Source organism: Parasteatoda tepidariorum, chromosome 4 (assembly GCF_043381705.1).
Source record: "Parasteatoda tepidariorum isolate YZ-2023 chromosome 4, CAS_Ptep_4.0, whole genome shotgun sequence".
Lineage (NCBI taxonomy): Eukaryota > Metazoa > Arthropoda > Arachnida > Araneae > Theridiidae > Parasteatoda > Parasteatoda tepidariorum.
The window spans coordinates 48,162,717-48,184,016 of NC_092207.1; the positions used below are offsets into that span (position 1 = coordinate 48,162,717).

A 21,300-nucleotide genomic window follows, 5' to 3' on the forward strand; every position below is an offset into this window, starting at 1 on the left:
TATAAATTCGTAAAAAAAAGCGCTTTCGACAAAATACTAAAATAGAGATCTATCAACAAAGACTACTCACTTCTGCCTAGCTTAATAGTATGAGATTGCCGCAGCTGATGCTCTCTCTGGTTATTTCAGTCTCCGTGTTTAAAAGCTCTATATGTTGAGCCACCTCAGCTAGATTTGGCATGTGACATTTTTAGCGGCAATCATTGGTCGATTTTCTAGCGTTGTCATTCGAGGAGTTGTAACGAGGCTCTTTTTTTTTGTCGCCGTGTAAGAGAAATAGTAATGTAAACAAAACAAAGCAAACGTTGCCACCGGCGGAAAAGAAATACAGCCAAAATTTGGGAGCCACGTAAGAGAATTATATATATTAGATTTTTTTAACAGCAAAGCAACTTTTAATTAAGAATTCTTACTTTTTTTTCTAACTTGCCAGACCTTCCATATTATGAACTTCAGAAATGGAAAAAGTAGATGCAAAATTTTATATTTTCCGTCATTAAATGTAAGCAAAAATTGCAGGCATGCTGACAGTTATAAATTTGTGCTATTTGTAGAAATGAATCACGAAAAAAAAACGACTCCCCCCCCCAAAAAAAAAGCTACTAGGGGTAAAAAAATAAAAAAAAGGACTAAGCAATTACACGAATTTAATGGCTGTTTTGATTCGGGCCGTTAGACATGAATTTCAGCAATTGAAATAGTATTCTTTGCATATCATTATACGATAATACAATAAATCTAATTATAGGAGTTATGAAAAATTTCGAAGCTGTTATAGAGTTTAATCATTTTGCAAAATATTTGAAGGGCAAAAAGCTCTTTTTCAAGAACTTATGCTATTAAATCAAGTCTCAATGGCTCAAATCCAATCGGACATTAAATTCATATAATTGTATAAGTATGCTTTTTTCCACTTGTTCTTAATTCCGTTCAGTTCCGGTAGCAGAAACTCTCCGGTACGGCAGCGGCCGTTGCAGGTTATTACAGCCTCTTCAGATTAATTTTCATCTAAGTTGTCTTTTTAAAATTCAAACAAATAAAATGGGATATTCTTTTTTTTTTTTTCTATTTTACCTCTAAACATAAAAAAGTGGAATTGTGAGAACACCGGAAAGCAAAAAATAAAGTTCTTTCCTGTTTCTTCATAACAGTCACCAACTGTATAAGGATTTGTTCCATTTTTTCTTAAAAGTATTATTATTCATTTCGTAAATTCTGTTACCTGGCGTTACATACAAAATATGCATACTTTTTCGAAGGTATACTTTTAGAATTTTTATTTCATTTAGTTCTTGTGAAATTCGATTTTTTAGCTTCCATTTTATCGCAAATAATGTAAAAGATTTTAAATTTCAACTGCAATTAAATGACTTTAGCTACCATAGCGAAAATCATATGAAAGTTAAGGCAAATCAAAATTTTTTTTTTTTACTTCTTACATTCTTATGATAATGGAAATTTTAATCATTCAAAGGTAAGTACATATATTTTTTAGAGTGATTTCCCAGCATTAAAGGTGTACTGAACGTTCCCAGCAGCGATATTTCATCTAGTGTACCAATAAAAAAGGCGACGGAATGCAATTTAATAAACTTGAAATGAATTTCTAAAAACTTTAGTAAGGATTACACTCAATTAAAATAAGCCTGGAGCCCGGTGATAAGTTTTAAAATTTAAGATAGAAAGTAATAAACAAATGGTGATAAATAAATAAAATAAAGCGACTTTCCACCGTTTTTTCCGAAGAAGTTCGTCTGGTCACTCTCATAAGGCAAAAACAAATAAAAAATAAAATAAAAAACGAAATTTAGCGTTTTTTTATAGAGTAATGTGTTAAAAGAACATTCAGATAAGAAAATTGTATTGATGCGGCCACTAATTTCTGAGTACGTCTTCCTTACATCTTCACATCTTCTATCTTACGTCGAAGTAGGTGAATTTGTTTCCTTTTAGTTGCGTACTTTAGTTCAGCGAAAAAAATTAGCAGGAGAATTATTTGTTATTTTCAGCCACGTACTTTAAGTCTATCACCAAATAATTCAAAATAATGTTTTACAAATTGTGTTCAAGGCTGGTTTTCGAAGGCTTCGTCGTCATATGAAATGATGCATTTTTGCGAACAATATATTTTTATAACTGATGTGAGTTAGACTGTTACTCAACTGTTGGGTCAAGTTTAGCTGATCTAAAGCCAGCGCTGTCCAGGCTTATCATGAAAATGGCGCAAAACGTCAATACGGAGAAAAGCCACACACAGTTTTGTGAAAATGAAAAGGGGGCGTTCAAAAAGTACGTACACGAAAATGGAGACATTTTAACCCCCTCCCTCCTTTCGTACATTACCGTACATAAGGTCTTACTCCCCCCCCCCTTAGAGTACGTACATTTTATTAGTCTACCCCCCTTTTTCATAAAAATCAAAATAATTATGTTTTAAATAAAATTAAATATTTACTTAAGGAGTGTGTAGGATAAAGTCAAATTTAAATTTGGTGTATGTTTATAAAGTACGTACTTTGTATAATACCTCCCCCCCTCCCCATCGTACAAAACCGTACATAATAGCAAATCCCCTCCCCCCCCTTCGGGATGTACGTACTTTTTGAACGGCCCCAAAGCGTTTATGGTCTAATTTTTTTTTTTATTTAAAAACTTACTCCGATCCTGCATTACTTATGCTCATAAAAATTTGCAAAAACTGAGAATAAGGCAGTGATTTTAAAAATTTTGATTTGGTGGGAAAATGTGGAGGGAATGTTGCCAAATTAGCGATTTTTAAAAAAGTTTAATAGCTTTTAAAATATTTAAGTCATTTGTCTGTTCGAATACCCGGATAATTCTTCACGTCGAAATTATACATACAGTTTAAAATCATTATATAGCTTCAAGTGTATGGCACTTAAGCTATGGCATTATTATTTTACTTGGCGACATAGCTTCGAAAAACAGCGTTTAACTGTAGAAGCGTTTTACCTTCTTGACTGTTTTCTAAGCCTCTGTCGTCGCATAAAATTATGCTTTTTTGCGAATAAATACTGTTCGCAAAACTGCTGAGTTTGCGATAGTTACACATGACTGCTGGTAAAATTAGGTTAAGTTTAGTTAGCGCCCTCTATGTTTATTCTGGTCAATATGGAATAACACAGTTTTGAGAAAATGAAAAGCGTTAGCGGTTTAATTTTTAAATATTTAAAAACTCCACGTTATCATCTGGGCTCATAAAAATTTGCAAAATAAATAAATAAATAAGAAGAAGACATTGATTTTAATAATTTTCCTATGGGGGGAGGGAAATGACAACAATTTAGCGATCTTTAAAAAAATTTATAATATTTAATTATAAAATTAATTAAAAATATTGAAGTTATTTGTCCGGACTAAAGCCCGGATAATTCTTCACGAAAAGATGGCAATTATAGTTTAAATTTATAGATTTGTTTCAAGGCAATTTTTTTTAATTCTTGGGCGAAAAATATTTGAAAAAAAACATGTTACAAATGTTTTCATCATTATCCCATACTGTGTTCGTCCAACAAAAATTTTGGTGTCATGGAATAGTTTCATTTGATGGTTTTTCGAAACAAATGAAACTAATTGCCGAAAAATTTAAAAAAAAAAAAAAATTGTAGTGACGTACTGCAAAAAAAAACTATTTTTAAAAATTTCAAATTGATTTTGGAGATCATTAAATTTATAAGTATTTATGTTTAAATGAAATTTATACTGTCAACGGAAATCAATAAAATCCCAAGTGAAATTGCCCGGTTCTTGTACTTGAAATAAATTAACAAATATGAAAACATAGTAACTTTCTCGGATGAAATTACAAGTTGGCCCGGTTCTGTATTTTTTTTTTCTAGTTAATTTTTTTTTACTTTTAACATGACTTTTTGTGTTTAGTTTTTATCTACCTAATAAGTGCTAATTTTGCAGAACACATGTTAGGGATTAAGCCTACTTTTTACAATAATAGTCACTGTTTGACTGTTATGGACGCAGTCAAAGTTGAATTTATGAAGATAGTGCTGCAGATTCACTCTATAAATTCTGAAGGAATTCAGCTTTGTTAATTCTGGGAAATATTGCTCTCTTATCAAGTACTTACACGACATCTGAAGAAAATTACGCAAGAGTTTAAAGATAAATTCAGCTTTTTTTTTTTCTATACAAACTGCAAAAGGTTTCCCCCCTTAAAATTAGACACTCTCTTATCTTATTGTTGTTTTTGGTTTCCGAATATGAAACTATGCAGAATTATGGCAGGCACATTGATACAAAATTTCATTAAAATTGTAAAATATGGATCTGAAACATGGATTAACCTTTTGATATGATAGCCTAAACATGAAACAACTTTTAAATGAAAGCTGTGAAACGACCTAAACTCTGATTTAAATACAGCCAAGCACCGTGGCGATATAAGATAAAGATAGAAGCAAAGTACAGCTTACCTTAACCCTGATGATGCTATTGACGTGTCTTTCGTCATCCATACACATTGGACTTCCAAGAGTACGACCATGGACATTCGTTGTGCTGATGACTGTGGGAAGAACATTGTGGCACCTGGCGATTTGTGGTGGCGGTGGGGTATGCCTTGGTTCCATTAATTCGTCATCAGAGAGTTCTCCTTCCCAAGACATCGGACGCTCAACAATCCCATCATCTTCAGAGGACAAAACACCATTCACTTCAACAATTCTTTGTTTTTTCGTTCGAAGGCTGACCGGAGGTGGTCCATTTGCTACAACTTGCATCACTTCCGCGTCGTCCTCATCTTCTTCTTTTGTCGGGTATTCTCCGCAAGAAGTTGGTCGAGGAGGGGACGACGTTGGTGGTGGGGGTGGATTGCTTCCACCACATGGGTCGCCGAAAAGTTTAAGTTTATCCATTGTCATTCAGCACTCTTCAAGAAAAGAGGGAATGAACTAAAGGCCCAGCCACTCCCGCACAAAGAGCTTGTGATAAAAATCCAAGTGAAAGTAAAATAATGAATAATAACTAACACTAAACGATGATACCCGTTTCACATCAACGAGAACGACACAATTTGTAAGTAATAACAAGGCCTTGAATATTGTTTCTTAAGGAAACATTAAAGCCAAAATCATTGAAAATTTTGACGAGAGGACACTCTAAAGACTCCTAACAGATATCACGACTTTAACAGGAAAAAGAAGGTATTTTAACAATCGATTAATCCAGATACATACAGGACAAAGACTGATATGTTTTAAAAGACTGCTTTCACGAAGAAGAGCGAACTTCTATTTTTTGCAACGAAGCAGAAAAAGTCAAAAATCCCAGGGCACGTCTGAGGAGTGCCGACGTCGGTGGCGTGTGCCACCAATGTAATTCCAATAAGGCCAGTAAAGAAGGCGAAAGCTGTGTGCAGAGACAAACTGAATGGCATGCCAGTATGGATCTTCACTACACACAAGTGCTCTCTTCTTCATTCTCAATGCAGAGAAGCAAGTTTATCCCTATAATAAAAAGAAAGCCATAAATTTGGATACTTCAATCACTTTTAAACAATAGCTACAAATGTTTTATACACAAGAATAGGATTTATTATTTGCGTGCATTATAAATTATACTAACTAAATAAAAAACCGTATCTTACACTTTTCATTTCGTTAAAAAAAAGGTAGCAAAAGCAAACCTTTGTCACAAATAATAAAATTATCATATTAAGATATCACTCAACTAAATCATGCTAATTGTAGGCGCAAACAAAATTCAAGAGCTTCGAAAAAGAAAAAAAAAAATTTAAAAATTATTTTTTGGGAGAAAGATCTTGTTTTATTTTGCTATGCAACCGTTATTTATTTTGCCAAGTCTTTAAATTTAGATCTTAGTGGATGAAGGAGCTAATTGATAGTCCTTATGTGTTTACTAAATAAAAAAATCTAAGTATATTCAAGAAAGATAACGAATCGACAGCAACCGCAGCGAGCTTCTTTTTTGGCAACATATTAAGACGCCATGAGCACCAATGCTATGTTTAAAAGAGCGTTTAAAGCCGTGATATGCTTAAAAGAGTATTTGTACTACAGAATTCGCCAAATTTCTTCGAACAAGAAAGGAAAGGAAAAAAAGGACGAGGTATAATCTTTATTTCTTCACACTAGGTTTTATATCAGAATTGTAATTAACAACTTACACTTTTAAAGAAAGGCAAGTTCTCAACTTAAAAAAAAAAAAGGTGAGAAATGTAAACATCGTAAAATTGTGTAAAATAATAATAATTTCACATGTGGTGCTATCCTTAGCATAACCTTGTATGAAAGGGACTACGCCGTAAATAGCAATTTGAGATGGGAGGGAGGGAATACGATAGATAGTAAGTTATAAGTAAATTTATTATCGAAATTTTATTTCTGTTGACTATGTATGCAATAAACAGAGAGAGACAAATATCAACAGAAAAATTCAAGGGAAGGGTGGAAATCGCGCATTTGACCTCTATAACAGGGGAATAACCCTTTATTGTTTATTTTTTCACATTCCTACAAATCATTCAATTTATAAAAGTGAAGATAAGCAAAATAAACAAGTAAAAAATGAATAATAACGTCAGGGTTACAAAAACGAAACTAACCTAATAAAATTAAACACCGAAATTAGTGTGAAATTCAAGAGACTTCATTGTATTCAGTGCTAAAAACTGGAAGACAGGAGACTTTTCGAAAAAATGTAATAAAAGTTTTTTTTTTAACCAACAAAATATAATAAAAACAACAAATAAGGACCGTAGTTTAATTTAAAAATAGCGATTGTCATATTTTGCCCGATGGTATTTTTCAAATTATTGTTTATAAAAATAAAGTGAATGAGAATTATCTAACCTATTTAGAAACGCAATAACACCGAAGGAAAACAAAGTAATAGATAATTAGGTTTTTTCGTATATGTCAAATAAACAGATGAAGCAATATATCACAGCAACAATTGAAATGCTTCTAGCACATTGTTTTTTTTCTACGTATTTGTTTAATTTTCTAATATTTTCACAACCTTTTGGGGGCGTCGAAAAATGACGATCGCGTGGAGGAGAAGGATGAATAACAAGAAGTGTGACACAACACATGTGATTAAAATTTAAGCATTTAAAATCAGTCAATTATTTATTTTTATGTTTTAAGTTTTTATATTTTTCATCAAAATAAGTACTTGTGCAGTCATCATAATTGCTACGTTTACAAACTTTATTAAATCACGTAATTAAGGATTAAAAAAAATTGAAATGAAATGTGATTTGCAGCAGCGGCTGTCAATCTTCTGATCCACACTGACCACCAAACAAAAAAAAATATTTAATCACGAGGACCACCACCTCATTTTTGGAAGAGGAGGGAAGTTCCCCAACAGAGTGTGGTTTTTTTTATATGTCACCCTCCAAAACAAAATTGAGGTATTAAAATTTAAAAATTGCAATAAATAAAAAAAAATATTTGATGTAGCAAGTTTTTAAATTAATACATTTTTATTTAAGATCACGAACAAGAATGAATGAGGAAAGTCAATAATGATAATGATCAATTAAAGTTTATTTAATAATCACAATAAAAGTTATGACATTCAATAAGTGTGACTCATTTGCGGAAAGGCGGGGAATTTGATGTTACTAAAACAAAAATCCTCGTTAAATAATAATACTTCAGCAGACCACCATTTAGGGTCCACTGATCTACAGTATGAGCTTTGTTTCTAAACAGTTATCATATGCTAATGTAATAAAACGTAACAAGTGGAGGTAAGAAAGTATAGTGAAATGTGACACTTTGTTACAAAGGATAGGAAAAGTGTACCATTCACAAAGAAATATTTCTCCTTTTTTTTAATTAAACAATATTACTAAATTTATACTTTGATATGTTTTAATAACCTCACCGGGCAGAAGATTTGACCCCACCTATACCTGAGAATTCTATGAAAACATCACGTAATTCCAACTCAGAACTTAATAACCTCGGAAAAGAAATGAGCCCACAACGTTTTACAAGTACGTAACATTTAGTTTAAGTCACTAACCGAGGATTTAATCACGAAAATACACCAAATTAAGTTGATGTTAATTTCAGCGTTTTACGAGCGGTTCAAACACGTTAATAAAAGACAACATGGAGGTGTTGGCTAATAGTAACACCTGAGCAAGTAGAGAGTTAAAACTAACATGCTGGTTCATGTTAGTGGTCACCTCAATGTGTGAGACCATAAACCCAAAATAAGAAAAACAACCCCTCCCCCGTCAAAATGAGATCCATCTCCAAACTGAACAAGACCTTTCCATGGTCCACTTGTGAGTTTATTGTTTGATATTTTTTACGATTAGGAAATAAATAATATAATTATATTGTTACCTGACTTTTCCAGAACACGATAACATTTATTGACCAGAAATATTAATATATTATAAAGGGTTCGGAGAGGTAGAGCTAACAATGTAGGTATATACTACTTTGCAAGGTTTCACCACCCATTACGAAGGTTTCAGCAATAAATTTGCCACAGAAAAAGGCTACAAAAATGAACAAAAAAATTCAATAAATATTTTCTTTGTGTTTTACAGTTGAATTCACAAATGGTAATGAGAAGACCACGCCTATTTCAAATGGCATAAAAGGTTGAAGAAAAAAAGAAAAGTCGTGATCAGGCCGTCACACAACAGCCGTCAGAGAGGTCGCCGACCACCTAAACAGCAGCTGTCTCTGTCATGAACATCATATCCGCACAACCACCAACAAATAAGCTCATTGCCAGGAAAATAAAGCGAAATACACAATCATTTGAATGCATACAATATGAATGCAACACAGATAATTTGCTGTCCGAAATCTCAGAATAAAAGTATCCAGTTTTTAATTCTGTAATAAGCGTAATGACGTAATTAAAACATAAAAATTATTTATGCAATATGTAGCATAATGTGATGTTTTTTGATTGATTGCAAATTATTTACAAGAAATGAACATGTCACATATTAGTAATGTGTAAATGGATATCAGAGGTGTCTTGTAATATAACGGGTTCGCTAGCACGATTCCTAGGAATGCTAGGGTAGTCGAAAGAACATCTAAAAAAACTTTCGAATAGCTAAAAATGTGCGCATGCATATCATAATATATTAATTAAAATATGAAAGAACACTACTTGGACACTAATTTTTTTTATTTAAAAAAAAATGCATCTAGTCGTTGAGAATCGGTGATCCTTAGAAAAAATTATATTGGAAAAAAAAATATTCACTCAAAAACTATTGCCAGGGGTCTGTCCAGACATTTTGTGAAAGGTCCGTTTTTCGTGAAATTGTGAAAAAATTACTCACATTCTTTCAACCAGGGTCCGCTTTTATGAATTCGTGCAAATAGGGTCCGTTATTGCAAAAAAAAACTTTTTCAAGGAGTTTTTAAATTGTAAAGACATACATGATAATGCTCAACACTGTAAAATTNAAACAGACCCCTGATTGCATCCACCTTATCACAACTATACACACTTCTATACCGAATAATTATAGAACGAAGGATTTTCTCTACGTAAATAAATAAAATTTGAATTTTTAGCAGAAATATATGAAGGAAAAAGATTTTTGGTAAAGGTTTTTTGCATTGCTTTGCAAAATAAATCACTCAAACCAATTGGATCAATATCTAGTAAAATTCAATCTAGAAGTATGCAAATTTTCAACAAAACTGAAGCATTTGCCTCTCAGAAACCGTGTCCACCAACTTTAAAAAATAGAATTCAGAGAAAGTTTATTATTACTTTTTTATTTTTTTTCTAGGAGGTCGAGTCTAAAGGAAGAGATTCATTCCGATAGACATGATGATTGGATAAAAAATATTTAATAGATCTTTTAAAATTGTAAAACTTTTGCGACATTTTAATTATTTAATTCAAAACAAACATTTATACCTCGTAATATATATATTTTTAAAAAAAGCTGAAACCGTCGTCATCGGCACCATTTTAAATAAGTTTCGCCATGAATCGGTGTGAGAATGAAAAATGAACTGCTTGAAGAATATAAAGTAGAACTGATTGAATTAAGCAAGGAGTTTAATTTGTGATTGATTATCGACCTTTTGCAAATGATTTCTGATAAATAGTGCTAATTGCTTAACCTGTAAACATACATGCGGGCCGAATGTGGCCAGTCTATCAGTTAAATGCGGTCTGAGAAATTATTAATGATAAAAGTAAACCACAATTTTTTTCTTTTTTACTATCATTTCAAATTTACTTAGTCTTTTTTACACGAGAATTAAATTCTGCGAAAATGGTAAGGGAATACCGGTAAAGGAATAAATCCCGGTTCCGTTTTTTTCTTTTCTTTGCTCTTGTTTTTTTTGCATGAAATAAATGCCGCTATTCATCAGAAATCCATGAAATTGTAGCAGATTGTCCTCATATTGTTTGGAGATGAAAGACAAAACAGTATGGGTATAACAATGTTTCGATAACAACGTTGTGAAAAATTTGAATATCAAAGTTTTGATTTTTACACCACCGGTTTAACCCGGAAGTTTCTAATTGCTTGAAAATGTATTGTTAAGTTTAGCATCTGATAACACTTAAAACTATTATTTTCCATTATTAAAACAGGTTTTGTACCTACTTCAAAATATGCTAAGTCTTCTTTTACTGTTAAATAGTGCTACCTAGTAAAACCAGGACCTTGTCGGTAGCACAAACCCGAATATTACAAATGGCTATAAGCTACACAGGCTGGGGAAAGTGAAAATACCGGGAAGAATTAATTTATAAATGTCTCGATTGCGAAGGATGGCCGCCGAGATTCATGATTAAGTTTTATTTGCTATTTCGGCTCTCATATTTGATTAGCTAATTTCAATTAGAATTATGTTCTATGGATTTTAAAACTGCTTTATGTTTCTCGGTGCATAAAGGTCATTGTATTATTAATGTCATCATTACATCATTAAATATTTCAGTAGGAAAAAATAACTTTTTTTTTTCATTATATATCTGGTTTTATTCGACCAGCCGGACAATAATTTTTTTTCACATTCAATATCATTAATAAACGATTTTATAAACGTAGCTGCTTTGGGGAAAAAACAACTTAAGGATCCATTTCGTCCTTCCATACATTGACTGAAGTGCAGGTATCCCATAGGGTGAAATAAAATGAGTAACACAACAAAAGGAGTGTAGGGCAAAGCATCCCCTGACGATACTATGCCTTTCATTTTTCGCAAATGTTCTAGTAAGCTTTTTCCTATTGTAGGAATTTTTATCAGGTGCTTATAATTTTTTTTTTTTTTGCTAATTTTAATTTTTGTAATTCACATAGTGTGGTGTTGTTTTGACTTTGAATTTAAACTTTAAGTTTTGTATATTGAAATTATAAATACTCATTATGATTTTCACGATAGAAATTAAAAATTTGCCTTTTAAAACCTACTAAAAAAAACTAACCTTCTTTTCATCAGTTAATATTAAAAAAAGACGAATACATATAAATAATTTATCAATTAAGAAACACTTTTCACTTTTTATTATTAAAACATTTTAAAGATTTTCTTATTAAAAGGAGTCGCTTTAAAATCAATTCATATCATTTTAAAACGTTAAATAGAAAAATGGTTCTTTTTGCATAAAACTATTGTATTTATTAGGGAAATTTTTCATTGAAAATAATTGAAGTAGGTGCAAGAATGAGGTATCATTTAGTGTTGAATTTAGGTATGATGGAGCAGATGAATAATATAGAGCCTCAACCAACCTAGAAAATTGATAAAAATTAACCGCACATTCAGAAGTATTGAAACCTTTTAAGAAATTTAATTCCAATTAAGAGTATTTTACAAAAATACGAAAAGATAAAAGGCTGATGTGTAACTATATAGGGCCCTACCTATGCCGAATTGGTCAAAATTAACCATAATTGGTTCTGAATTATTGGTTCTGAATTAACCATATATTCAGAACTATAAAAAAAATTGGAAAATTCAATTATCATTAACCGTGTTTTACAGAATTTTTAAATTTCTTCCCCCAATTTTTTAAATATCAAAGGGTATTAAACATTAATAATCCTTTAACCATTTTCTACGTGAACAAAATAAAAATATATACCGTGCCAAAAATTTTCAATGTTATATCCTGGTAAGAACTACCAAATAAAACAATTTTTTGAAAGCGGAAGAAGAAAAAATAGTCTTTCTATTTATTAAACTTGTTATATATTCGTCAGCCCAACAATACCAGTAAATTTTAATTGTTTCGTAGATTTTTTTTCTTACAGAAAATCAGTTAGAAAGACATTTGATGGTCAAAAGCAACAGAACACACTTCATGACTTTACCAGAAGATACAGTGAAGCTTGGGTAAGTAGACTACTTGTGAAGCTACAATTTGATTATTCATTTAGACAAGTAGTCAACATTTTGATCAATGGTAAATGTCACCGTTTTAGCCAGTTTGGTGTTTGATCATTATGAACATCTGAAACAGGTGATCAGCAAAAAAAAGGTGGTCAGCTTAGCAAGTTTCACTATAATAGATAAGGCTATTGAGTAGCGTGAGGTCGCAGCTCTAAAGTTTTTCAGGAATTTGTTTTTAGAAATTGCGTAGCTCAATATTGTGCGTAGTTTTTTATTTCTTTCACTAGTCACGCCGGCTACGCAACAGAGAAGAATAAGTACAAGTTTTACAGCTAAACATATGTGATTTTGTACTTCATTTCTTTCAATTTTTTTGAGGGTTTGAAAGTTTGATTCGTTTAAACAAATAAGGAAATACTAAACCTTGATACAGTGAAACACATTATGTTTCAACAACTAATATAGATTAAAATTATATTATGGTCTGCTTTATTGCCTACGAACATTAGAAGAAAAAAATAACGTGAAAATGCGTTCTTTAATAATCTCCAAATTCAATAAATTAAATTAATTAGTAATTCCTATTTTTATTAAAACTGAATTCAAGAAATGTATCTTAAAAACTAATAGCAAAATATACATTTCAAAGAAAATTACCTTATTATATGAGATATCCACAACAGGGCACGTAATAAGTAAATGTGTATCCTTTAGTTATGGGGAATAATAAAGATTTAAAAAAAAAAAAAAAGAATGAAAGAAATATTAAGTAATCGATTTGAAAAAAAATCACGGAAAAACGCGCACACACACTAAAAAATACAGCCACATTTCTCGCCAAGTTCGATGCTCCAGAGAAGAGGGTGCTAAGAACAACGATCCATTCCGAGTGAGAGTTTTCTGAACGTTGTTGGGAGAATAAAAAGTACACACATCCCGGATCAGGAAGTTCGACAATTCAAAACAAAATTTAAAGAAGAGGTAAAAATTGCATTCGGACGAGAAAATACATCTCGGTGGCGAGCGTCAGCGTCGAGGTACAATGATTTTCTGCCAATACGAAATTCGTTCGCACGTGGAACTCAAATACGTCACCCGTGACGACACCTGCACACTGACCTTGGCTTCTTTGGTGACCTTGCCATACTGCTTCGACGAGCGTCTGCGGTTGTAACATGGCTGCGAAGAGCAAAAGATTATCCACGGAGGACAGGTTATCGCGACGTTTGGCGCTTTCTCTTTTTTAGGAGATATGCCCTTATTATAATTACGTATTGAAAAAGATGGGGGAGGTATTTGCTGCATGGAAATATTGAAAATGTTAGCGACAGTTTTTTTTACTTATATTTTATGAAACAAAATAAAGAAGTAATCATCATTAGCATGAGCTGTTGGTAATTATAGGCCCCATTAGAATGACAAGAACATTAGTATGAATATATTGGATGATTATTCGAGTAAATCAGATAAATACGAATTTTTTTTTCCTATCGTATTAGTTGTATGATTTAAAGAAAAAAACAAGTTTCATTAATGCAAAATATTAGAAAGTACGAGATCTGTTAATTCAAGATAAACAAAACATGAAAAAAATTTTATGTATAACATCACTTTTTGATAACATTTTGCCATATCAAATTAATATGTTTTTTAAAAAGAGAATAAGCTTTTTAAGGAGTCTTAAAAATTGTGCCACTCGGTAAATCCGTTCAATAAACATTAAGGATAGATTTTATTTATGCTTTTTAATTTTGATTTTTCATTTCTAGAGATTTTATTTATTTTTTCTTTCGCTTGGTAGAATAAGAAAAGCGGTGGTAGACATGTGGGACCGACTGGGGGAGAGGAAAGTAGAAAAACTTAAAAAGATTCCTAGACAAGTGAGGTGTATAAATGACTTACAAGTACGGTATTGTTTCTAGTGTAAATTCACTACGCTGCATTGAATAAGACCAATTTGTATAACAGAACTAATAGTTTTAAGGTTTTATGTATAAAAAGTAAAATTTGTACTTATATCTATTTACTATTCTAGCATTGAAATCCATGTTAATGCTAGTGAGGTTTTATTTAAAATGTATTTTCTTTAGGCCGAATCGAATGGAACAAAATCCAAGTAGATAGGACCAAGGTCTGATTATCACCTAGGCCTCACAATTTCAGGGGGTCCATAATTTTTATAAAAAATTTCTCAATATCAACCAAATTATTAATTTTTTTTGTACATCTGAAAAAAAATCACAAAAAATTGCCACTGTCTGCTTTTAAAAATTCTATAAATGTTCTAAATATATATATTTTTCAATTTTTAAATTGAAGTACAAGTAGCGGCCCTTTTAGTAAGCGGCCCTTTGGGGTATAGAATGCTCAATTTTGCGTTTTCTTTTATCTTTCACTAAAATATTGATGTGACCCTCCTAATGTGCATTTTCTTAAAATTTAATTTTTGATAGGATCCCAAGAATATTTATTTTGGACGACATTACGGTACACTCAGTTTAAGAGATATTACAAAATTCTAATACAAATATCGCAAAAGAGCTTTTTCGTACAAAATAATTAGAACCAGTAATAAACATGAAATTAGTTTTTCTGTTTACGACAGAAAAAATCTATAACGAAGTCATGTTAATCAAAGATGTTTAAATTTGAATTATGCTATCGTAATAAATAAAAACCACATATATGCTGTTTTTATAACCAGAGATGGCAAGTTTCTTTCAAGGTGGAAAAAACCGCCCGAAGAAAATAGGTATCTTCCAACCTAAATGGTAAAAAAAATGGAAGGAATCTCCCTTTTTTTAATAAAGAAATATCGAATATTAATTCAATATTTCAAACATTTTAACATACTTTCATTGGAATCTAGTTTAAATAATCATTTCTAAGTCATTTTATAAATTATTTTTTAATACGGGAAAATAAAAAGGCAAAAATTGAAAAAAAAAATTTTGAAAAAATTAAAACTGTCTTTTTTTAAAAAAATGTTTTACATAAAGGAGTGTAATAGAATTTTTGAAATATCATAATTTAACTATACATTTACTGTATAGTACAAATCACATATTGTATTCAGAATTAAATTCAGCATATTTATTTTCTATGTTGCTATGCTATGCTGTTGTCGTCGGACATTAAGGCAGAGGGTGTGTGATTGATTTTGTCTTCTAATGGCGCCATCTATGGCCAAGAATTAGACTCCTGCTACACCCATACGTCACACCAGTTTACACGGCGGACCCATTTATACATCCATTCATTCGTCTACAGATCGTAATTTTGACCTGAACCAGAGAATGATCAATCTCCAATTCAGTACCCCCAGAAGTATTGATTTGTTATGGGAACATGGAGGACTTTGTGACCCGACAGATTTAACGTGCACCAGTCACAATTTACTACCCGAGGTGTCTTTGGCCGGCTAGATTCGAACTCCCGTTCTCGCAAACGTAAGTCCAGCGCCCTGCCAACCAGGTCTCGACTCACCAAATGCTATTAAGTATGAATACTGAATACAATTCTTAAATAGTAAGCTAAAGATATTGATCCATAAATATTTTTAATACAAATTTTATATTTTACATAGCTAATCAAAAAACTATAAACAATTTAGAAAATAAACTTAAGAATTCTTAACTGCATTTTTTTTTTTTTTCAAATCAATGATTGATTTTAAAAAAAAAAACTTAATTAAGTGGTAAACAATTTTAAAAGTTTTATTTAAAAAAATAAAATTTGCAAACTTTCAAAGAGAAATATTATAGCTATTTTTTTAATACTATATTTTGATAGTTTTAGTTTGACCGATAACAGTATTTAACAGTATTTTCTTTGGAATATGGAGAAAAATTATTTTTTACTTTACTGTAAAAGAAATCAGAAAAAATAATGATAATATAAATCATAATTCTAAATAAATAATTATAGTATTTGATTTCAAAATTCAGNAAATAAAATAAAAAAAAAAAAAAAGAAATTAAAAACAAATTAACAAGTTTTAAAAAATATTACAAAAATGTAACCAATTGAAAATTTTTTAACAGAGTAATAATTTTTAAATAAATCTTTTACAAAGAAATATTTTTCTGCTCATAATTCTATCATTAAACAGAATATTCATTAACACACAATTCATTTAGATATTTTTTTTTAATGGAGGACAATTGGAGTTTGTCCCATTGGCCACAGAAATGCCAGAACTGCTATTCTCTTCTAGTTACCCAGTGGACACCTGTGGCGAAGTCAAGGCGGTGGTGCAGCGTCGCCCAGTTCACACAACCACAAACCCGTTTATAGGGCGGGTCACAATCACACAAAGAGGAAAGGACATAGAACACAGAGAGAGAGAGAAATATCCATGCCCTGAGCAGGATTCGAACCCGCGGCCAATGGCTCCGCAGTCAGATGTCTGTATTTATTTAGGTAATAATAATGGTAATAATGATAATTTTAATCATAATTCTAAATAAATAATTATAGTATTTGATTTCAAAATTCAGTATAAAATTTTAAAAAAATGAAAATAATTATTTTTTAAAAATAAATCACAAGAAATTTTTTATTTCTTTGTACTTTATTAAAGTATAAATTTGAATAATTCATTTTCAATTATATTTACACAATTGTATCGATCAGTTTTAGTTTCTTCCATTTCGTCCAACTTCTTACTGTATTTTCCACTGTCTTCCAGAGTTCTGAAAGAAATTGTTTCGTCGGACAAAATACGAACCCTGCTTAAAACACTAAAAACTGAATACTTATTAATTCAAAACTTATTAATTCCCCCCAAAATTTAGCACCGGTGTTATAATTATTTATTTAATTTTTCTCTCGAAAGAAAGAAAAATAAATTTCTTTTCCCCTTTCAAAACATTCAAAATTTAAGTTCGTTTTGAAATTCAAAACCTAACTTATTAAAGTTTCGTTTTATTTTCAATATGTCATTTAATTTGTGACAGACATAATTTGTAATAGATATAATATAAATATTTGTAACTGATATAATCTGAAATATCCTAACTAAAATGAAAATATAAATCTTTTCAAATGCGGTCTAAATCATAATGTAACGAAATAGTCGCAAAGAAATAGTACAAATTCTAAATATATAACAAAAATTGTATTATATTTTGCTTTGCCCTGATATGCCAATTTGGAACAAGCTCTGTACGAGTAGCTTTTCCTTTTATATAACGTTAGTGCAGAGTAGCTTATTTACAGGAAAACATTTAAGTAAACACTTATGTGTAAGTAAATAACATGATCTAAATTTACAGTCTATATTTTCATACGCTTTATTTGGTATACACACTTCAAAGTAGAAAAAATTATGTATATTATTAAAATTACTGAGTGTAAAAAAATTTAAGAAAATTAGTTTTATAAAGTTATGTTTGCATCATTACCGAAAAAGTTAATTAATACTTTAATTATTTATTTCCAATTTTTACTTCAGATATTTGAATGTGCATATTGCAGTTTTAAAGATAATGGAGTAAAACAAAATTGTTAAATATTATTTAAATTCAGAAAGAGAAGAGCATAGGGTATTAGGTATAAGAGCAAACAATTAACTAACTTATGGGTAAGTAAAGTCACATGCTCTAGTACTACAGTCCAGATTTTCACATGCTCCTTTTTTAGTACACATATTAAAGTATAAATAATTATGTATGCTATTAAAATTGCTGAACACTAAAAATAATTAAAATTAGTTTAAAGAAATTATAAGAATCATCATCATCATCGAAAAAATAAATTAGTATTTTATTTATTTATTTCTAATTTTTATTTCATATATTTGAATGTGTATATCGCAGTTTTAAAGATAAGGAATAAAATTTTTAAATAATATTTAAATTCAAAAAGTCAAAGATAAGAAAAACACACATTAAAAAATTTTTTTTTAAAAATTACAAGTTTTTAAAAAAGGCATTTATATAATAGTTTTAATTAAAATCAATAATTTTCAATTTTAGATAAAGATATTTTTTAAAAAAATAAACAAAATGATTTATTAATGTTTCACAATGTTTTCCTCACACATAAATTATCAATTTTCTCAAAAGGAAACAAATAATTGGAAATTCCGGTTAGGTTTATAAGTGCAACAGCGATAAAATTCTCACGATTGTGTTACGCTACACAACACCTTTCCTTTCTTAATTTTTCTTTTTATATAATTCTAATAAAGAAAAGATGTCCTTCTGCGTGATAAAATATGCATATTAAGAATAACATACAAATGAAAAGAAATTCATAACCGTATTTCTAAACCAGCGGAGCACATCGAACACGCATGCGCGCCGGATGCATCCCGCTTTTTACACTGTGGAGGCGACAGACCTTCAAGGTCATTGTCAAGGACGTGGAAGGCATACAGCCAAGGTCAGATTCAAACATAGAGAAGGGGAAGAAACTCTAGAAATAAAAATATCATAACATTTGATGGGCTGAATAAAAAAAAATAACAAAGAGCAGGAGAGAAAGAGCTTCTGTTTTAGTTCGTGAGTCAATCGAATCGATATCAGTCATAAGATAAAAAGTTCTCTCCGTGTCTGAAAATGATACAAAAACAAGAAAAGATTTTTTTTTTTTTTAAATTAAGCGTTTTACTATTATTTGAATAATTTTAATAACTAATTATATTAGTAAGATTTTAAGTTGTTATAACACATACATTTAATTTTAGGATAAAAAAGGAAAGAATGTTAAATTTAGTAAGCATCATTGTATTAATTAACAAAACTTGAAATGCACATAGGAGAAGTCACAAAATAATTCAAACAATAATTACATAATTTTCTTTTATTGTTATTTCGTAAGAGCAGGTCTAGCAGCTTAAAAGTATTCTAGAAGACAGATAAGCAATGACAAAAATAAAGCACAAATAATTGAAAAAATGAAATTACCCACATCCGAATCCCATTAAGAGGAGGGAATATACCTCAATTTAACCTGAAACAAGTCTATCACTTTGGTTAGAACATTGTTCAATGAATGTTGTGGTTAACGTAAGTAACAATTATTTGAACAAACTGAGCAAGAGCGGAATGATGCAATATATTAAGAAGAAAAACTCCCTATTTACATCACAATTCTATGCCGTATAATGCTACAAAAAACAGCTTCAAAATTTCGAAGAGCAGAATATTCACGGTAAAATTCCGGAAATACTTATAAGAATTCAAATAAACAACATGCATGCACACTTTCTGAACTTAAAAAGAAATAAACTTAGTATATTGCATAATGTTTAAAAAAAATTATAGGACGTAGAAGCGTTTCATAACCAAGGAAAATTTATCGTCGAATTCGGTATCTATTAATGAAGACACACTTTTTTAAAAAAGATTTTGACCCCCTCCTCCCTTGGTCACAAGAAGTCACACTTCACCAAACACAGTACCATCATATAATTGCAGTTCAGAAATAAGATACTTTTTTTGTAGATTATATACTTCAAAATTTATTTTTAAACTTTATATACAGATCTTAATATTTGGCCTAATAATATTAATGATTACAGATTATGTTTGTACCTTTTTTTTACGAAAATATACTTAATCTAACGAAAAATGCATAAAATAGTAATGCAATATTAACATAAATGAGCAACTAAAAACAGTAGCATTTTGCAAAATGACATATTTTGCTTTAAATCTTATCTTTATTTTATGAACATCAAATACTTTTATACAGGTTAAATTATAACATAAATTATAAAAAAGTCTTAAGATTACTCTTAATTATAAAAAAGTCTTAATGGAATAACCATCATTTGAACTTATAAGTAGAACATAATTTAAACCTTAATCATCGATGTTTTTCAATGGAAAATAAAATCAATGAGAGTGCAAAATAAAATGAGAAGAAAAAAACTTTTTTTTATCTTTCTGAAATAAACGCACGATAAAAATAAAAAAAATAAAAATATTTAACTTGCTGATTTTTAATGCTTCTATTTTAACCAAAGTGTGTAATGTCACACTTCTTGTTACCCATTTCATAAATTCACGATTTCCCTTTTCAAATGTGACATCATTTGTGGTCAGCCCCAAACATATCGTCAATGATTATTTCGCCCACTTGAGAATAAAAATAAAAAAGATAAATAATTCAATGAAAGCTCCTGTATATTAAAATTTCCTGCGGTTGCAAGTCAATATCTATTCAAAAAGTAAATAAATAAATCTCCTCGAAAGCTATTAAAACTAAGTACACCTGAAATAACCATTCGCCACGTGGCGAGTCAACAAAAAAAGTGGCGACAAATTTCATTAAAATGTCCGATGTCTCCATTGTAAATTTTCACTCTTCAAAATCTATCTATTTGAGGTGGAAAGATTATATGGAAGGGGAGTTATTTAACATTTCACATATTTCAAAGTTGTAATGTATACAATAAATGTATTTTGCCTTCCCAAATATTTTTAAATAAAAGTTCTTTAAAGTCAGTATGCTTAAACAAATTTAATTACGTATTTATATTATTTTTACTGTTGAATAGCCGTAGATTACTTCTAATATGACTTTTTTAAAAAAACAAAAATATATAATTTAATCAAAGCAAAAAAGTTTTTACAAATTAGCTGTTAAATGAAAAGGACTTAGTCACCTGCTCATTAGGTTTAAGGAAAAGGTGGCTACTTAGTTATTAGCGTCTACTAACTACTAACTGAAAATTTAAATTTTCTGGTCTATTACTAAGCATCGATACTTATGTAATTAGTTTCAAAATTTTCAAGGTCGCGGAGATACACTGTGAATTACATTCGCAACGTAATTCGAGAAATACTTCAAGATGATGATTAAAAAAAAAATAATAATTCCACATTTTCTTCTTTTCCCTCCAAAGAGGTTATCGTCCTAATAAAAGAATAAGTTCTTCCTAAGTTCTGTTGTCTTTTCAGAAAAAAAAAAAAAAAAAACAAGACAAGAAGACAAA

At 30.2% G+C, this 21,300-nt stretch overlaps 1 protein-coding gene and 1 long non-coding RNA gene across 3 annotated transcripts in view; one reads left to right on the forward strand and one right to left on the reverse strand.

Moving 5' to 3' along the window:
* LOC107457548 (Nuclear hormone receptor FTZ-F1 beta) overlaps positions 1 to 21,300 on the reverse strand; it is an 82,198-nt gene that overhangs the window by 26,151 nt on the left and 34,747 nt on the right. Inside the window, exons 1-2 of one of the 2 annotated variants that reach the window (XM_016075721.4) lie at positions 13,011 to 13,538; positions 4,452 to 5,483 (exon numbers count right to left, since the gene is read on the reverse strand). In XM_016075721.4, the coding sequence (XP_015931207.1) occupies positions 4,452 to 4,898 (447 nt within the window). In that variant the 5' untranslated portion in view covers positions 4,899 to 5,483; positions 13,011 to 13,538. Of the gene's footprint in view, positions 1 to 4,451; positions 5,484 to 13,010; positions 13,539 to 21,300 lie in introns of those variants that run through there. The other variant, XM_016075722.4, reaches the window with a different exon arrangement.
* Positions 5,982 to 8,916, forward strand: LOC139425361 (uncharacterized). Its single transcript, XR_011636583.1, has 2 exons — positions 5,982 to 6,105; positions 8,573 to 8,916. It is a non-coding gene; the product is annotated as an uncharacterized lncRNA (long non-coding RNA).